General features: G+C 42.9%; 1 protein-coding gene across 4 annotated transcripts in view; it reads left to right on the forward strand.

The window, feature by feature from the left end:
- The window catches only part of DMD (dystrophin), a 1,248,719-nt gene that overhangs the window by 827,462 nt on the left and 402,332 nt on the right, over positions 1-18,925 (forward strand). For all 4 annotated transcript variants that reach the window (XM_066619666.1, XM_066619670.1, XM_066619667.1 and 1 more), the window contains one exon: positions 13,530-13,647. In XM_066619666.1, coding sequence (XP_066475763.1) covers positions 13,530-13,647 — 118 coding nt within the window. The remainder of the gene's footprint in view (positions 1-13,529; positions 13,648-18,925) is intronic.

Consider the following 18,925-nt stretch of genomic DNA (forward strand, 5'->3'; position numbering starts at 1 on the left):
GTTAGGAAAGCACGGCCAGGTCTCCTCGGGGTAAGGGAATATATGTTCCTTTACCCTGTGCAAAATGCAGGTGGCCCCAATGGGTCTTCTCAGATCTGTGCCCACTATTCTGCCCCCCCCGCCCTCCCTGCTGCTGGTTGTTGACAAAGCATACCACCGAGAACTCTTGCCATGTTCCTCCAGAGACACGGCCCTGTGCCAACTGCCACTGGGCCTGGTGCACCTTATGGTACTTTTTGCAACAGTTAGGCCAGTGGCACTGATAGGATTGGGCCTTGAATCTCTGAAAGCAGTTGACTCAAGACCTTGTCATCAAGAGCACTGTTTTTAAATTTGACTAGCTGCTTTGCCAATTCAGTCAGCTTGAGACGGGTTGCTTGCATTGTAGAATGATGGGTAAGAAAGTACACACGGACTAACATTTGTCAATATGGAGATAACAGATGAAAATAGAAACACCTTAGTTATTATTGACTGCCCCAAACATCTAGCCAACTGGCAGAAGAATATTTCAGGTCTAAAAGAGAAGTGACATTAATCACCTTGTTTGCTTTGCATCTTTGTTTTTAATATAAATAGCTATGGGGGTTCTTGGTTCAATTGGAAACATAGCAGGGAGAGGGCTTTAACCTTTTGTCTCAACCATAGTCCCAATCTCAGTTGGGGGCTGCTGCAACTGCTATTTCCTCCAGGAGGCTGGTCCACATGTGCTTGTTCATCACTTGACCACTGTGGCATCAGGTGGTGACTTACATGCATGAATGATTTATCACAGATCAAATACCACAAATAGAACTTTTGTGTCATCTCACATTAACATAAACTCAATGTTTTTCAGTGTAGTTGGTTCACACCTTCTACTTTAAGTCATTTTAAATAAACCGGGGGGGGGGGGAGAGAGAGAATTATGTTTTAAAAACTGACTTGGGAATACAATTGATTTTGATAATATACAATATACTGGGAAATATCAAACAATGTTTATAGGTGCTGATGGCATATAATCATGGTACTTATGCAAAATATCATAGTTATATGACATAAATACTTATGATGGCACTTATCCTTACTTATCCTCTAGTCTATAAGGCCATATGCCCATTTTTTCTGTCTGACATTCCTAGTTCATGCTCTCGTTCAATGGACTGATACACCTTTTATTATGTTATGTCTGTCAGAAGTGCCTTATTTTTTTCTCTCCATATTTTCTCTCAGCTAGCAGAATCCATCATGACATCTGATTTCCAACGGGTAAGCTGCAGTTACCATGACCCCATTAGTTGACATTTTACCATATGCTCACAAATAGTGTGAACATTACCCTTTCTTCTTAGTATCCTTCTGTTCAGTGTTTGTGTTTGACTAGATGATGCTGAAGGTGACTTCTGAGATTAATCAGTCTGATGCTGCTGACATATATAATGCTTAAAGTGATAAGGTACATCAATACGTAGCAAGGGGATAAGTAAAGAGGCATAGACTCCAAGGGCCTCTTAATAATAATAAATATTATTTATATTATTTACCTCTTATTTATAATATAAGAGGTAGACCAGTTTCACTTTAATTGAGGCCAGGTTTTGGGGAGAGTATGATTTGCTGGAAACAGTTGCTCTGAACCATCTTTCAAGACCTCTTAGGCCCAAATCCTAACTCACCTTTCAGCACTGGCATAGCTGTGCCAATGGGACGTGTGCTGCATCCTGCAGTTGGGGAGCACTCACAGAGGCCTCCTCAAGGTAAAGGAATGTTTGTTTCCTTACCTAGGAGCTGCATTGCCCTTATGTCAGTGCTGGAAATTGTGTTAGGATTGTGCCCTTATTTGCTTAACTTCAGTATCTCTTTATGTTCCAGAGTAAACGTTTGCAGATGCAAATCTTCTATCTTTTTCTGTAGCTTCTACTTCTACCTGCTCTAACTTATTCACTCACACAGACTCGGTAGCGGACTCCTAGTAGTTACATGACATGAAATTTCTGCAGTGGATAATTATATCCAGATAATTATGCCACATCGCTCTCACACAATCATGTGTATTATAGTATCACATCTCAATATCATAGGGGCTGTTTCTCAGTTCCCCATCCATTGGCATGCCCTCTGACGTGCAAAGACAGGCCTTTAGAAAGGGAAAAGAGAAACTGCCAAGAGTGGCTATGCACAGTATCCATACTATCCCTAAGTAGCAACTAATTTTCACAGTGACTGCCAGTGGTCCGCAGACAATTAATCTTTGCCTTCCTTGTTCTAGAATTTTAACACTGACATCCCAGATGGATAGCTCCAATAATCACATTTCATGGTGTGGTGGGGACCAAACTTTTAGAGCAATTAATGTAGCTTGCTTAACAACCAAAGCTGCTCCAGCAGTTCAGGCCTTCTGATATTTACTAGCTGCAGGCAGCTGGACTATATCCCAATGCTATAAACGTAGAGGTAGTGCTCAGAATCAAATTCTTGATGATGACATCTAGCATTTGTAAGGCGTGTTCTCAGTGTGCAAAGTACTTCACGTGTATTAACTTGATGTGATCTTACAACAGCCCTGTAGGTAAGTAAGGGCTCAATCCTAGAATTGATTTGGGCGGGCACAAGCCCCTTGCACTGGCCCAGGAGAGTCGCACATGTTCTGTAAGGCATGTTTGCGCCTCCTCGAGAGGAAGCCAGGCCAGTGCTCCAAGAAGGGCTGGCCTGTGGAGGATGATACAAGCCTCCACACTGGTGTCCTCTCTGAGGCTTGCATCGGCCCAGGCGGGTCGATGCAAGCCTCAAAGGTAGGCGGGGGAGGTGGGTAGGAGGTGGTAGGGAGGCATTCCTGGGCAGGGGAAGGGCAGGTGGTGGGTGGCCCCAGGGCTGGCGGGCGAGGACAGGGAGGAGGGCTGGGATCCAGCAGTTATGATGGATCCCAACCCCCATTCCTGGGGAGAACGGAGTGGCTTCAAGCCGCTTCGCTTTCCTCAGACTTGTGCCACCTGCAGAGGTGGCGCAAGTCTGAGAAGACTCATAGGGGCCAGTCATCCTTACCCAGCAGTAAGGGGAAAACTTTCCCCATGCCTCTGGCTAAGCCGCTTCTGGCCACTATCCTGCGCTGGATACTGCGCAAGCCTCTTAGCTTGCCTGTTCCAGCATAGGTTAGAATTGCACCCTAAGTATTTCCCCATTTGCTGCTGGGGAGCTGAGGCTGAGTGGGAGTGGCTTGCCCAAGGCCACCTAGGTAGTTCATGGCAGACATAAGATTCAAATCAGGAAGGTCCTGATTCACAACTCAGTCCCTTAGGTTGCAAACCTATACATACTTACATGGGAGTGAGTTGCACTGAACTCAGTGAGATTTAAGTTTGATGTGTATAGTATTGAGCTGTTGGTCACTATACGACACCAGCAGGACTAGCACAAGACTTCCTGATTCCTGAAGCATCATGCCAATTGCTTCCCCTCCTTTACCTGGTGATGTGCCAACCTCTGTTTCTCTCGCTTACCTGATTTGGGGAAAAAAGAGGGAGACAGAGTGGAAGAGGATGTATGGAGGAGAGGAAACCAGTGGGCTAGACCATCTTCTCCATATTTCCTCTTCCACTCCCTCCCCCTCTTTTTCCAATCCAGGAAGTGGAAGATATAAGCAAGACATTAGAGTTGGGTATCCACCATTGATCTGCTGTAAGAGATGACCACCTCAATTGGTCCAATAGAGGAGCCACCCCTGTACACCAGCACACTATTTGACTCTTCACCTCTTCTTTTCACAACAAAAAATTGCCCTGCAATTCCAATCAGAATATCACACCATTAATAAGAAGATATAATAGTACTAGCTTTTGCTAAATGCATGGGGTGTGTGTAAGTTCTAAAAAACTTCAGTTGTTCAGGGCAGAGCTTCATATCCAACAACAAGTCAGGGATCCTAACCCAAGAGAATTTTCCACTAAGTAGAACGGCTGGAATACTTAGGGCGCAATCCTAACCCCCATGTCAGTGCTTTCCAGCACTGGCAGAGCTGTTCTAGTGGGATGTGTGCTGCATCCTGCAGTTGGGTGTCACTCACAGAGGCCTCCTCAAAGTAAAGGAATGTTTGTTCCCTTACCTCAGAGCTGCATTGCCCTTATGTCAGTGCTAGAAAGTAGTTAGTTTATTTATTAGTAACTATTTAAGTAATTAGTTAATGTGCTGTCTGTATTATGGCTGCAGCTTTAGTTGTACATTTTATGGTTTTATATTGAATCTTCTACTGTTTTCTAGGATTTTAAACTTTGAAATATTACATTATATGTAACTGGAGAAGTATTTTAGTGAATAAACAACCAGTATGTAAAATTAATAAAGGCATGTTGGACTTCTGCTGTCCACATGTGCCAATGCATTCATCCAGGACTAGTAGTTAATTTGTGGCCAAGCATCCACAGTTAAGTGTTATTGTCAGATCACCCTGATCCATGTAGTCCATAAGGCAGCTGTCATGCTTTCATAGCATGGGAAAAGGCACCTGCCTTATCCTATTCCCCTCATTTCTTGTCTGGTGCAAAAGCTCTGAACCAAGAACATGGTGAACTGGCATGTGTTTGCATGCTGTGTATCAAGGCACTACGCTGTTCTTTTTCTCTGGAATGATTAACGTCAAGATGGAAAATAGGTCATTTATCGGTCAGTTCTGTCTCGAAATCTTTCAACCATGTAATTCTGTTAGCATAAGTCACAGAGATAGCCAATGCATTTGGAAGTCCAAGTGTCCAGTTAGTTCCTGTGAGGTGACAGGATGAGAATGTGTCATAGTGCCTTTTTGATTCTGTAACCTGTCACATATGTTTGCAAAGAAGCAGGAGACTTTTTCAATCCATCTAAAATAGAGGTGAGATTATAACTTACTTGCCATTGTAAAAGTACCCACAAGGTTCTTTCTGCTTAATAGAATTTCATCTTTCCACAGCATCAATCCCCATTTGAGTTCCAAAACTGAACTGTTCGCTGAAGTGACGCTTTGGGTGCACATCCCAATCAAAACCACCCACGGGCAGCCTGGTTGTCATATTGGAATAATAAGACTGCTTCCTCATATGGCTTCCAAGTGCCCCCTTTTTGTTGGAACAGAATAAACTTGGCTGCCTCATAAAATTACATAATCGTCACTACTCTAGAAGCTGATATTTCAGCTAGATAGCTTGTGAGGCCTGAAGATGCGGCTATAAGTGGATACAGCTGTAAATCAGTAATAAAAACATTCTTTTTTTCTTATAGGAATTGACTGAAGCTTAGGGAGGAAGAGTGTGTTTCCTGTTACTATTTTTGTTCAACAGAAATATTCATTTAACAGTGCTTCTGGGTAACTAATTGCTCTATTTTTTCAGTTTTGTTAAAGGATATGGTGTTTATTTATAATGAGGGAGAACTGTGAGCATATCTAATAAAATGGAACTGTGTACTGACTGCAACAAAAATGTTTCTTATGAAAAGGAAACTTAATGGCTTGAAATCATTAAAATACAGCATTTTGTAATTTAATTCTGAAATCTTTTGCCTATGTAAATGAACTTCCTTTGTTCTCCAGCACATTTTACCCAGTTCAAATAAAATAAATATAAATATCATTTCATTATAATAGTTTAACCATGAATTTTGTTATGCAACTGTATTGTAGTTGTGAAATACCTGCATTTCCTGATATTCTGTTAATGTACTCCTAGCAGATCTAATTGCATTCTTTGCAGGTGCTTTAATATAAGGTGGCAGATTTAGAAATCAAACCACATCTTACAATACTTAAAACCCTTACTTTCTACTTTAAAAAATCTCCAGACTGAAATAGCTTTTGAATTCCTTTCAGCCCAATCCTATTTGAGCTTGAACACTGGTGGAAAGCGCATCCTGCAAGCACAGACTGCCTTACAACAGTCATAAAAGACACTCTGGCAGCACATGCATTCACACTTAGCAGAAGCACTAGTGGGAAGGCCAGAGCCTTCCTGTACCCGCCAGAGGATCCTTTAGGACCTGCCAAGGCAGGAAGGATGGTAGGCAAGGCAGTGATGAAGGGAAAGGCAGAAAGGGGTAACAATGGGGATGGGAAAAGGGCAGATCAGCTCTGGGAAGGGTACAGGTTTGGTGGCAATGCCTGCTGACGAATCCTAGCCCCCTTCCTGGACCCTGCCCCACGATGCAGGTCCACACAGACTTGCCCCAGTGAATTTGCTACCTCTGGTCAAAGTAGACCCTCTGTGAAGGCTTATTCCATGGAAAGGGAACATTTGTCCCTTTCCCCAGAGGAGACCCCTGCAACACCCTCCGCCCCCTTCCACTCCTGCAGGTTGCAGTAATAACCATTTCGGCATTGTTTTATTAGATTAGGAAAATGGGTTTGGGCTGTTGTCATTATGATTAGTTTTAATCCATACTGGATTGAAATTTAGTAGTTTCTCATAACATAGCCTACCAAACTGTTTATAGTATGAGAAACCTCTCCCCCTAATTTTTAACTATTATATGTGATCACCAAATATATGTAAATGTGCCTGAAGTATTTTGACATCTCCAACATGAATTGTTTACTTCTTGATATATTTCAGCTAAACTGATTGGTAAAACCATCTGTGTATAATTTTAAATCGAACACCTTGAGCCAAATATGTCATATTTTCAAATATCTGACTCTGCTGTTCTTCTGTTAATGACCTGCCTGAATCTCCCATTTAAATTATAGCCTCAATCTAATTTAAATCTGCTATCACCATTAGGAGTTTATGTATCTTGGACAAGAGTTCTTTCCTTTTTTCCTTTATCTTTCATCCAGATGTTGTCAGAGTTTGTCTCAATTCTATTACCTTGCTTGCTGTAGATGTGATCCCTAATTGGAAGGGGGAGGGGTATGTCAATTTCCATTTATCTTCCATGTCATTTTACATGTTTTTGGTTAGTTCATTCTGTATAGCTTGTTAACCCCTTCTTTATCCATCTGGTCAGCAACATCTGTTGCCTTACTGGTCTTAGGTAGTGACTATATACTGCAGATTCCATTGGGGAAATTTCCAGGGCCAGATTTTCCCTATATTTGCATAAAATTTTCAGAATTGCTTTTCTTATTTCATTTTAATTCTTGGTTTCTTGTTGGTTCTTCTATCATCATATCCATGCATCCAACAGAATTTCTGTTCCCAATAACTTTAAATATTTGTTCCATTTTAAACAAATCTTTAAATACTTGTTCTATTCAGTCTATTTTAAATCTAAAACAGGAGGCAATCTACTCTTATTATCCCAAAGACATCATTCTTAGTTCACTGTGTTATTTTGTTGTACTCCGCTTAGCCAGCCATTGCAAATTTTAAGGAATTCATGTGAATATAGTAAATATATTTTGAGGAATACTTTTAACCATTAACTTTTATTTTAAATAAGTATTGCAATGGTCTTAACTACGGAAGAGCCGAAACAGTCTAGATCTTTAAATTCATCAAAATAGCATCACACACTTCAGGTATATGTATTCTTACTTGAGAAAAATTCAAGGGAATCTTGAATTCCTTTTGACTTTTTCAGCAATGAAAAACTAGAAATTACAGACATGATGTTAAAATTGCCCTACCACACGATTTCCAATTGGTTTGCTTTTCCAGTTGGTTTACATTTCTAATGTAAATCAGTAACTAAAGTTGTTTGATTGGGGAAAATTAGTCTATATTTCTAAATCTTGATATTTAATGTGTGGCTTAAGTGACTCCCCCAGATTCCCAGTGCAATCTTAGTCACAGACAGACAGACAGACAGACAGGGGTTGACCCAGACTGCAAAATGCCACAAGAGTTGATTGAGTCGAGTCTTGAGAAGAGTCCAAGAGTAGAGTTGGAAGTCGATTTTATCCTACAGTGATTGCAATAGAAAAATACTTTAAAAAAATTAATTAGATACAGTGCCTCAGCAAACCTAAGTTATGTAATACAAGGATGACCTAATTTTAATAATATTTTTGTCAGATTTTGTTAACTTTATTATTACTGCTTTTTAACTTCTAGTGACTTACTTTCATCCAGTAGTTTTTAGAGTATGAGGCAATTTTCACTTCTCAAGGAAGTGAAAAAATTCACTTGCCCTTGAGGCAAGTAAAAAAATTAAGGAATAGTTAGCATCTGGCAGCAGTTAAATCCTTCTTCCTATTACCAGCCTTCTTACTACCATAGACTGATTGAATGCCCCTGAGCAGAACATGGTTTCATTTGTAGAGGTTTTGTACAGATTTTATAGAGGTGACTGTTCCATGTTTTGCTCATCATCCTAGCTTTATATGAGAAGAACTGCTATGTTTTTATTTTGCATGGTTCAGTTCATTTTCGCCTTACATGTCATTTTAGGAACTGGTGGTCTGGTTGCATGTGCCAGTGTTGGATTTGTCCCCCAGCATACAGGCCAATATGTAACAGCAGGTTGCATTTACAGAAATATGTGCAAGTAGGGTGGAACATTTAGAATAAAAATAAACAGAGGGTTTGACTTGAAAGATTGAAAAACACTGTGTTAAGCTATTGATTTTGGGGGAAAAAGGAAACTGTAAATATCACACTTTAATATTTATTGTATCTGTTGAAAAGTAGTTATATATAAAATTACTATGAAAATAGATGAACTGGTACATGTGGAATGAATGTGATCAATATTAGAATATTGTGACATGTCTTTTTCAAACTGCATTTGCCCATAACTATTAGTCTTTCCTTTACTAATGACATTTTGCATGAAGCCCTTATTCTGTATCCACTTAGCTTTGGAATTGTTCACTTTTTTCTTCCTTAACTGATTCATATTATGCACACACTTGCTGACTTCAGCAGTTTGTTCCATATCTCAGCCACACTTTTGTGTAAAGAAACTATAAAAGTTAGGAACCTGAAAATTGGATTTCCCTTGAACAGTCACTAACCATAAATGTGGAAAATGTCTTAAAAGTCAGTGACATTCCTTTTACATTTAAAAAAAAACTGTGTTACATACAGGATGTGATGGTGTAAGAAAAAGCTTTTCATGATCCATGCACTTCTAAGAGTGGCTTTATTTGAATATATAGGTTATAGAAGTTAGAGTGACCAGAAACAAAAAAGCACATTTCTTCAAAAAGAAGTTTAAAGTTTAGCTACAACTATAATGTTCATCATTATAGGCAATATTCTGTTCATCATTTTACTATTTTCTAGGACAGAGTTGTAACCTGAGTGTGATTCTTTTACCATAGCCTTAAAACTTTTGTATCTCTTCTTCTACTACTACTTCCTCCCTACTACTACTACTCCCCTGGGGGCTGGGGATAAGAACAGGCCCTCAGTTTGATTGTACTTGTCCTAAGAGGCAACCAAACAGCCACTGGGTAGATGGGACTTGTCAGCCTGGGAAGGCAGCTCATCTAAGAAAAGGAAACTCTGACCTCAAACCTCCACTGCCTTGTGGCTATATCCAGTTGTGGAAAAGGCTTAAGGAGTCAACCGCGATGCAAAATCAGGAGCTGGAGTCCCTGAGGCAGTTTGCAGCTGTACACAGTCACGCTCTAGCAACTCTTGAGACACCGCTGGAACCAACTATATTGGCTTCTGCCTTTCCATTGGACCATTCCAGCGATGTGGAGAGGGGGGATTTGCTTCATGGCTAACAGCCTATCCTCCATACCTTCTTTACCCAGGCTTCGCGACGTGAGAGGACACTCCAACTTCACCATACGGAGTCGGCATAACACAGGTAGCAGCAGTTTACCGGTTATAAGTCTTCGCTCGATTGGCGTAGAGCGTGACGCCAGGGGCTGCTTTCGATGGTGGGAGAGATCATTGCATCTCATTGGGCAGCTGCCACCTGCCTTAAGCTGGGCAGTCCCCAGCCAGTAAGGTGTTGCCTCACCACGGTCCGTTAACCTCACGGGGTGCATGGGGTTTAGGGTAAAAACCAACAAGCGGATCGACAACTCTACACCAGGCAACAGAAAACAGAAAACTCCTGCCCTAAAGCTGGGCACCTGGAAAGTAAGGACAATGACACCTGGCTTCTCTGATGACCTGCAAGAAATAGAGGATGCACGCAAAACAGCTGTCATCGACATGGAGCTGAGCAGATTGCAGATGGACATCATCACCCTTAGACTAGGCTGCCAGATTCCGGATCTGTCAAGGAGAGAAATTTCTCATGTTTCTGGCAGGGAAAACCACCAAACGAGACCAGGGAACATGGTGTTGGCTTTGCGGTCAGACATACCCTGCTGGAATCCATCATCCCATCTACTGCGGGAAGTGAAAGAATTTTGTCCCTGCAGCTCCAGTCATCAGCAGGACCTGTCACTCTCATCAGTGCATATGTACTGACTCTGTCATCTCTAGAAGAAGCTAAAGACAAATTCTATGATGACCTGGCCACCACTATCAAGAAGATCCCTGTAAAAGAGCCATTGTTCATCCTCGGCGATTTCAGTGCTAGAGTTGGTGCTGATCACAGTTTGTGGCCCACTTGCATAGGTCAGTTCGGCACTGGGAAGATGAACGAAAATGGCCACGCCTGCTAGAGTTTTGCAGTCATCACAGTCTCTGTGTCAGCAAAACGTTCTTCAACACAAAGCCCCAACACAGAGTCTCTTGAAGACACCCAAGATCAAAGCACTGGCACCAGCTCGACCTGATTCTCACCAGACGCTCCAGCCTTCCCAGCATCAAGATCACACGCAGTTATCAGGGTGCTGCCTGCGAGACTGACCACTCGCTGGTGTGCAGCAGAGTGAAACTGCGAACAAAGCGACTGTATCACACAAAAAAGAAGGAAGACCTCGCATTGACACCAGCAAGACCCGGGATCAGAGAAAAGTGGAGGAATTTGCACGAGCACTTGAGGAATCTCTTCCAGGCCCAGTCGATGCAAATGCATCCAACAGATGGGAACATTTCAAGAATGCCGTTTACAACACCACCTTGTCCATATTCGGCAAGAAGACCAACAAGACGGCAGACTGGTTTGAAGCCCACTCTGAGGAGTTGACACCAGTCATTGAGGAAAAGAGGAGAGCTCAAGCAGCATACAAGGCCCGTCCCAGTGAGCGCAACCTGCAGGTCCTCCAAGCTGCTCGCAGCAAAGTCCAGCAGACTGCCAGGAGATGTGCTAACGACTACTGGCTCCAGCTCTGTTCCGAGATACAGATAGCAGCTGACACGGGCAACATCAAGGGGATGTATGATGGTATCAAGCAGGCCCTAGGTTATTGTCACTCCCAGATCTGCTTTTCAGCCACACTAGATGCTGTGCCAGATCCACCATTCAGAGCGCGATACCGTAGTCTTTCGAGACTGAAGGTTGCCAACTAACTACTACTTAATAAAAAAGCATGTCCTTGCTTGATATCCTTCATATCAAATTTATTGTGTGTCACCTGCTGCTTCCTGTATCCTCACCAATCAGTGTAACACGATAATTTGTTCATAGAAATAATGTTTCTGATAAAAGGACTGATTAATAATTGAATGGCTCTTGTCCTTGCCTAGTAGAGTGAGAGCACAATCCTATGCATATCTACTTAGAAGTAAATACCATTATGTTCAATGGAATCTATACAAGTTTACGGCATGATAGATATAGTATAGGTGAATCTTGTGTGGTTAGAAAGCTTGCAGAACATTTTATACAATGACAGCCCAATCCTATGCAGGATTGGGCTTCCGGCTGGTGCCCTTTGCAAAAGCATAGGTATATCCTGCTTTTGCAAAATGGCCTCTGACAGCATGCAGAATGCTCCATAAGCAGCAATTTTGGGAGCATTGCCACAAGAGGTGGCAGCTTTCCCCATCCATTGCTGGATCCTAATGTGGCCACCAGAGTCAGTAAGGCAGCGGTGGGGATGGGGATGGCATGAAACCTGATGGAGAAGAGGTGGAGCAGGAGCAGGAAGACTGTGGGAGGGGATGAATTCAGCAGCGATAATGCTTGCCAGATCCTATCCCTTCCCACCTCCTTTCTCTCCCAGCTAAAGAGCTGGCACAGGTCTGATGAGGCCCTCTGCAAAACAGGAGGCTTATGGTGGAACATGGGGGTTTAAATCTCCTTTTCCTGCCCCTCCTTGCTGGATCCAGCACTCTTCTTTTCGGTGCAGCTGCACCAGCCAAGGGGAGGATAGGATAGGGCTAATCAAATCTATCATTTTAACCTATATTTTACATCTTGCGGAACTTAGAGCCATATTTGTTCTCCTATTAGTCTGAATCTGAACTAAGACACAACTGGCAGACTGGTACCCATAATGCCAGGATGCTAATAATCACCATTTTCATTTAAATAGCTGACTGGTATGCAGCTATGTACTGGAAAATTGCTCAATCACATCATTCATTTCAATAGTTAACCAGCTCGCTAATATAGCCAATACTAGGCTTTTGTGCTTTCTTCCTCATTATGAGATGTGTCCAGAAAGTAATGAGAATGATATTTTAAAAATTCTTTTATTGAAAAATTTTACAATTGAACATTGTGTCCTTCAAAGTATGCACCTTGTGAGTGTGAAAGCTCCCAGCGATTTTTCCGTTCTTCATAGCATCCCTGGAAGTCTTCGGTGGGATGGCATTCAGAGCCTGCGTAGTGGCTCTTTGGACATTATCCACACTACCAAAATGGTGTCCTTTCAAACCATTCTTCGTCTTTGGGAATATGAAAAAGTTGCAAGGAGCCAAGTCGGGGCTGTAGGGTGGATGGGGAAGGCACTGTGATGTGTTTTTCAGCCGAAAACTCTCTAACAGCCAAAGCACTGTGACTCAGCGCGTTGTCATCATGAAGGATCCAAGCTGAGGCAATCTCAGGACGCACACAAAAAACTTTGTCTCAAGCGACCAAGAATTTGTGCAGATGATAGCGCAGCTTCTCCATAAACTTTTCTCACCATTTCCAAAGTTTCTGATGCACTTTTACCCAATTTCACGCAAAATTTTATCGCATACCACTGTTACAAACTTGCTTGCATTTTTCTTAATATGAGGCACTCAAACAGGGCGTCACAGAAAAGAATGTCATGACTCTGACAGGGCTGGAATGCAACTGATCAGTGTTCTAACGTCTACCTGGCACCGAACCCCAAGTGACCTTGGCCAGCTTCTCCCTTCACAGAGCCCTTCTCGAGCATAGGAACTTCATTCTCATTGCTTTCTGGACACACCTCGTATGTATAGGTGGCTAAATTCTACAGCATCTTGCACAAGTCAATACTTCTTTTGGACTAACTGTTCAGAAACAAGTTGCCATGCTTGGGACACTTATCTGTAATTATGAATATGTGAGTTTCATCCTAAAAATTTAAATAACAGATATTCGTTGCATCAGTCATTTTTCACAATTGCAGTGAGAAAATTAAATACCCAATAGGCTATAGAGGTGTGTCATTGTACATATACCTTTTGTTTGCTTTTCTTTTTTCATAAAAACACACAGAAGTGACTCCAATTGAACGATGCTGGCCTGGTCCACTAGCTCAAAGAGACAGATGATGCATATTTTTGAACATAAAACAACTGATATATATGAAAAAAATGTTTGTGTATTTTTAGGCAACACTACAGGACTTGGAACAAAGGCGACCACAACTGGAGGAGTTAATAACAGCAGCACAGAATCTGAAGAACAAAACTAGCAATCAAGAAGCTCGAACAGTCATTACTGATAGGAGTAAGTGATTTTCTTTGCTTAGTTTTTTAAGCCTGTATGAATTTTGGATCTTTTGAAAAATATGAAATTAGGAACAAATTACAGTGCAATACAAAGTTAAGTACATTTAAGGATTTTGAAGTCAGTGGGCTTAAACGTGTCTGGCTATACTGAATTGTAGCTTAATTGAATATTTTTATCTAATTGTATGTGTTAAAAGAATTAATTTTTTTCTTACAGCTTAATCCTATCCTGGGCCAGCCCCAGAGCATGCAGCAGTTCTGTCACAGCCTCTGCTGCATGTTATGGCTGGCCAGGGACCAAGCAGTGATGGATAGCGATGCTGCTGCCTTCTCCCCAGTGGACCTACTTGGATCTGCACCAGCTCTTTAGCTGGCATAAGTCTGAGTAGTTGTTGAATCCAGGCTGGGGGCAGAGGGTATCAGCACTTCTACCCATATCTACTCCCATTGCCCTCAACATACTCTGGCTGGTCCTGATCCCTGCCACAGTCCTCCCTGGAATGTTCCCTCTGCCAACTTAGGGCTCAGTCCTATCCAATTTTCCAATGCCTGTGCAGCTGTGCCAGTGGAGTGTGCACTGCATCCTGTGATAGGGAGGCAGTCACAGAGGCCTTCTTAAAGCATCGGAACATTTGTTCCCTTACCTCGGGGCCCCAGTGCAGCTACACCAGAGCTGGAAAATTGGATAGGATTGGGCCCTTATTTGCTCTGGTGTGGGCTCCAGAAGTCATTGATATGCTCTTGGGGCCACCAGCCCTCTCCACTGGCAGTCCCAGCCCATGCGCTGTTGCAGATTCTGTACCAGCAAACTGGGCCTTGCACTTACAGCAGTTTCCATCAGTGCAAAGTCTAGATAGGTTTGGGCTATTAATTTCCTAAAATGTATCACAAGTATACGTATCGATTATTGTTCTGCATGCAATATCTTAATCATAATTATATATTGCAATTGCACAGTGTGCTTGTGCACGCTGACAAAGGGGAGCACCAAAATTTGGGGGCTGGGGCAATACATCCGCTACTGTTTCAAGCAGCAGTTTGACTCAGGCTGTCCTTAGGTAGGAACAAGAAGAGAGCTGGTGATGCTAGCAGGATAAAGGTGGGGGTCTGCTTGAGATGGGTTATGTTCACGTATATTGTGTTCACAATAAATAGTTCAAGCAAGTCTGTCCATATAGTTGAGTGACCCGGCAGTGAATGTTCATCCCATCTCTACTTTTAAGCAATATACATATATTGCAACTCTGAGTTTCAGGAATATGTCACTCAGTGTGTACTTCTTACTTTAAGGCAGTGTTTCTCAAACTGGTGAGTCGTGAACAGTTTGTGTAAAGGTTTGTGTAAAGGGACGGGGAAGGGGAGAGGCAGGGAAGCGACCCCCAGGATCGTGCTGCTAAGGGGGGCAAGGGGGGGTGCTTGTGACTTACTTTCAGAAGGCAGGGCTGCAGGAGGTGCGGGCAGCCCTGCTCAGCACTCCCCAAGGCTTGGAACTTTCACTGAATGCAGGGGCAAAGCACCTCCTGCAAAATGGAAGTGCTTTGCGCCTGCTTTCTCTGAACATTCCAAGCCTCGGGGAGCGCTGTGCAGGACTATGCAGGGCTCCCCACACCTCCTGCAGCCCTGCCTTCTGAAAGTAAGTCACAAGCACCCCCTCACCCCCCCCTTTAGCAGTGCGATCCTCGGGATCATGTCGCTGCCCTTGCCCCTCCCACACAAAGACTTACTGAGGGAGTAAAGCTCCCTCAAAGTTTGAGAACCACTGCTTTAAGGTGTGTGCAGCTTTGAAATAACAGGCTAGAAGCATCGTCGTTTCTTACTTAGCCAGATGCGGTTTAACAGCTGAACGAAACAATTTGCATAGAGTCACATGCAAATGTTCCTGAAGTGCAGCCATGGGTAACTCTGAATCTGATCAAAGGGAGAAGGGGGTGCTTCGCTTCAAACCACTCATGGAGGAGGAGAGTCCCCTTAACTTTTCCTATAAGAGTGGGAAAGCAGTGGAAACCCGTTTTGATCGGAATTTTGATCAGAAAAATCAAAGGCCTAAGGGAAAAGGATTAAGCAGCCCTTCCCCTCTGCTGCTACATTGTTTTACAAGCCCCCTGTGGCAGCATTTCAGCAGAGAAAAAACTGTCACAACACCAATCACATATTGCCTAGCAGCTCATCTATTTTGAACTGAGTTCTATGCTTTATTGAATTTCTTATAATACTGAAAATGAAAGAAAAGATTTGAAAAATCTACTATCTACTACTATGACTCTCTGCCTCTCAATTTAATGAAATATTCCCAGAACATTTGATTTTTGGAGGCCTCAGTTGATGAAAGTTCTATTAGGGTTAGCTATTTTTCTTTGTCATGCATTAATTTCCAAACAGTAATCACAAGCATAATTCATCTGTCTTGGAAGCTTAATAAAATAATATCATAACTGTGTATCAGTGTTTTTTTTAAAAGGAAAGACTAATATATCTAAAGAGGCTATAATTTAGGTGTGTGGGTTATTTTCTTAAAATGTACCAAAGATTGTCGCAGGAACTATTAAGAATAACAAACTGGCTAACAAGTGCAGTAACAAGACATAATTCATCAATATTGTATCCTCTCTATGAGAGTGGTTGGTCACAAAATTAAAGCTAGCATAAATTGAGTCCTAGTGAACCGACAAGAGATTTGCTTCCTTTATGTTGGCTCTGTTTAGCTTTTGCAAAAATAATCCAAAAATTTGTCTATGAAAATTCTGTTAAGTTATTGTTTTCCTTTAAAGAGAGTTTTCAGAATTTGTTAATACGTTTCTCCGTGTATCGCTCCTTTATAGCTAGTTTATGGTCATGTATAAAATGGAGGGTCCTGGTATTCTTCACATAGATCCTATCTACAGCCTGTAGTTAGTCTCAAGAAACCTCTATAAATCATTTATTTTATGCACAGTAGCAAGATGTTGCAATGGCTGTGGTTTTCATAAACTTACCCAAGATCTTACATGTCTCCTCTCCCACCTCTATGTGCAGTGAACTTGAGAATGGGTCTCTGGCCCCACACTTCCTCTCCAATCTACAGCTTGGCTCACAATAATAAAGGAGCAAGGTTCAAAATGAGAAGCAATCTGTTTAATGTGCTAGTTAGCAATTCACTATTCTTGGTGGGAGAACTTGCTTCCCATCACGCAGTACTCTTAACTGATATTGTAAGTCCTCTGAATGAGGAGCCAAACAAAAAATAACATCAAAAGGACCACTCTGATGGCATGATGGATTGGTTGAGTGGTAGGCAAATCTTAAGGTTCCCATCTTTACTGATTAAAGATAGGCTTAGGGCCCAATCCTATCCAAGTTTCTAGCACCAGTGCAGCCCTGAGGCAAAGGAACAGATGTTCCCTTACCTTGAGGAGGCCACTGTGAATGCCCCCTTCTCCGCACAGGATGCAGTGCACACCCTGCTGGCACAGCTGCCTCAGTGCTGGAAAGTTGGATAGGATTGGGTGCTTACATTTAGAACATATATTCTAGAGCATCCATTTTCAACCACTGTGCCGTGGCACACTGGTGTGCTGCGAGTGGTCTACAGGTGTGCCACAGGAATTTTGGGGAAAGTCATTTATTAATAGGGCCAATGGGAGATATGAGCCCCCACTGGCAACACTGGCTCCCAACTGGCTCCCAACAGGAGCAGCAAATGCACATCCACTGGGCAGCATGCAGGACACTAAAAGACAGGGAGAAGAGCCAATGGCCAAGGTTGCCTCTCCTTAATCTGCTGATTGGTTTCTTGATAAGCCGGAATAAGATGAGAAGTGAAGCAGTCTTTCAGCCAAATGGCTGACTTACAGATTCTAGAACCAAGAGTGGTTTCCAGTCACGTTCACAAGACCTGTATGTTATGAAGTAACATTGTGGAAAGAGGGCATACACAAGTGTAGCTGAACTTGCCTCTGTGGATTCCTCCCAAGAGAGAGAGATCCATACTGTACAGACTGGGGTGCAAATCATTTGTTTTCCCAATTGGCCTGGCCTTCCAAAAATCAGCAGAGGCCTTTTATCAGTGATGTCTTTTTATTCTGAAGCCTAGTCCTTCTCCCCTTTCATCTCTTAGGGGGTTTACACAGATCTTTGCCAGCCCCTGCAGCCCCTTCTTTCCCCTTGATCTGTCCACTTGTGATCTGGGATCCCCTTCAGCTCTCATCCTTTCACCCTCTTCTGTGTCCACCATCAACTCTTGCTTTCTACTCCGCTCTCCTCCTCCTAGTTTTGCTGTTTCTCTTCATAGGCCCTGTTCACTCGCTTTCTGGACAGGTTCTGCTCTCCTCTATCTCTGCTTCTCCCTTCTATACTTGCATGCTTCTGCCTGCTGCACACTGACCTTCCTCCCCAGTGCTCCAGCCTCTTTCTCCCAAGCATGACCTCTTGCCCTCCGTGGGCTTGGTCAGGCATTCTCTCTCTCTCTTCTTTGCCCGTCCTTGGTCCTCTCAGCCACTCCTCCCAGCTGTCTCATGCCTCCTCCAACCTCTACCAGCCTTTCCTTCCTCCTGCCTCTTCCAGTCAGCCTTGTTCTTCTTCTCCTGCCCTGCCATGCCTTTACATTTTTTCTTCCTTTCCTTCTCTTTCCCCATCCTTTCTCCCTTTCTCTCTTCTCCTCATGTGTCTTGCCTTTCAGTGTCTCTTGCCTTCCTTTCTTGTTCATCCTAATCTCTTCACCTTCCTCTTTCTGTCCTCTCTCCTCCTCTCCACTGTCTCATCCCAACTCTCCCCAGCTGTGCTGCATCTGGCACTGACAACAAAGCCTCAAGAGCCAGCTGTCTCAGCACTTCCAGGTGTCCCTGTGCTGCAGGCACAGCTGCAGATGCCACAAGATACTTGAAGTAGGGGGGATGGAGGTGTTTGCTTCAGTGGGGTGGTTGCGTAACTTTGGAAACAGAAAGATAGAAGCAGGAGAAGAGGTGAAGGTAGAGCAACAAGACAAGAGGCAAATTAATTTCCTAGGTGCCTTGGTTGGCATAAAGGGTTCTGTGGAGCTGATGTGGTAGTAGTGATACAGCATAAGGGGTGACTGTCAAGCATAGCAAAGTTGAGGTGGAAGGACAGTGAACAAAAGTGCAGTTTTTTGGTCTCTGATCAGACCTTTTATACAGTTTTTGACACAGGAGAAGCATGAACCAATAGTGTCTCATTCCTGTCCTCCTTTGAGGCCAATCCTATTGAGGGGCAGCACTAGAGGGAGGCTAACAGAATGTTAACAGGAAGTTCCTGATAACTTTCAGTTAGTCTTCCTGTAGTGT

Source organism: Tiliqua scincoides, chromosome 3, assembly GCF_035046505.1.
Source record: "Tiliqua scincoides isolate rTilSci1 chromosome 3, rTilSci1.hap2, whole genome shotgun sequence".
NCBI classification, from domain to species: Eukaryota; Metazoa; Chordata; class Lepidosauria; order Squamata; family Scincidae; genus Tiliqua; species Tiliqua scincoides.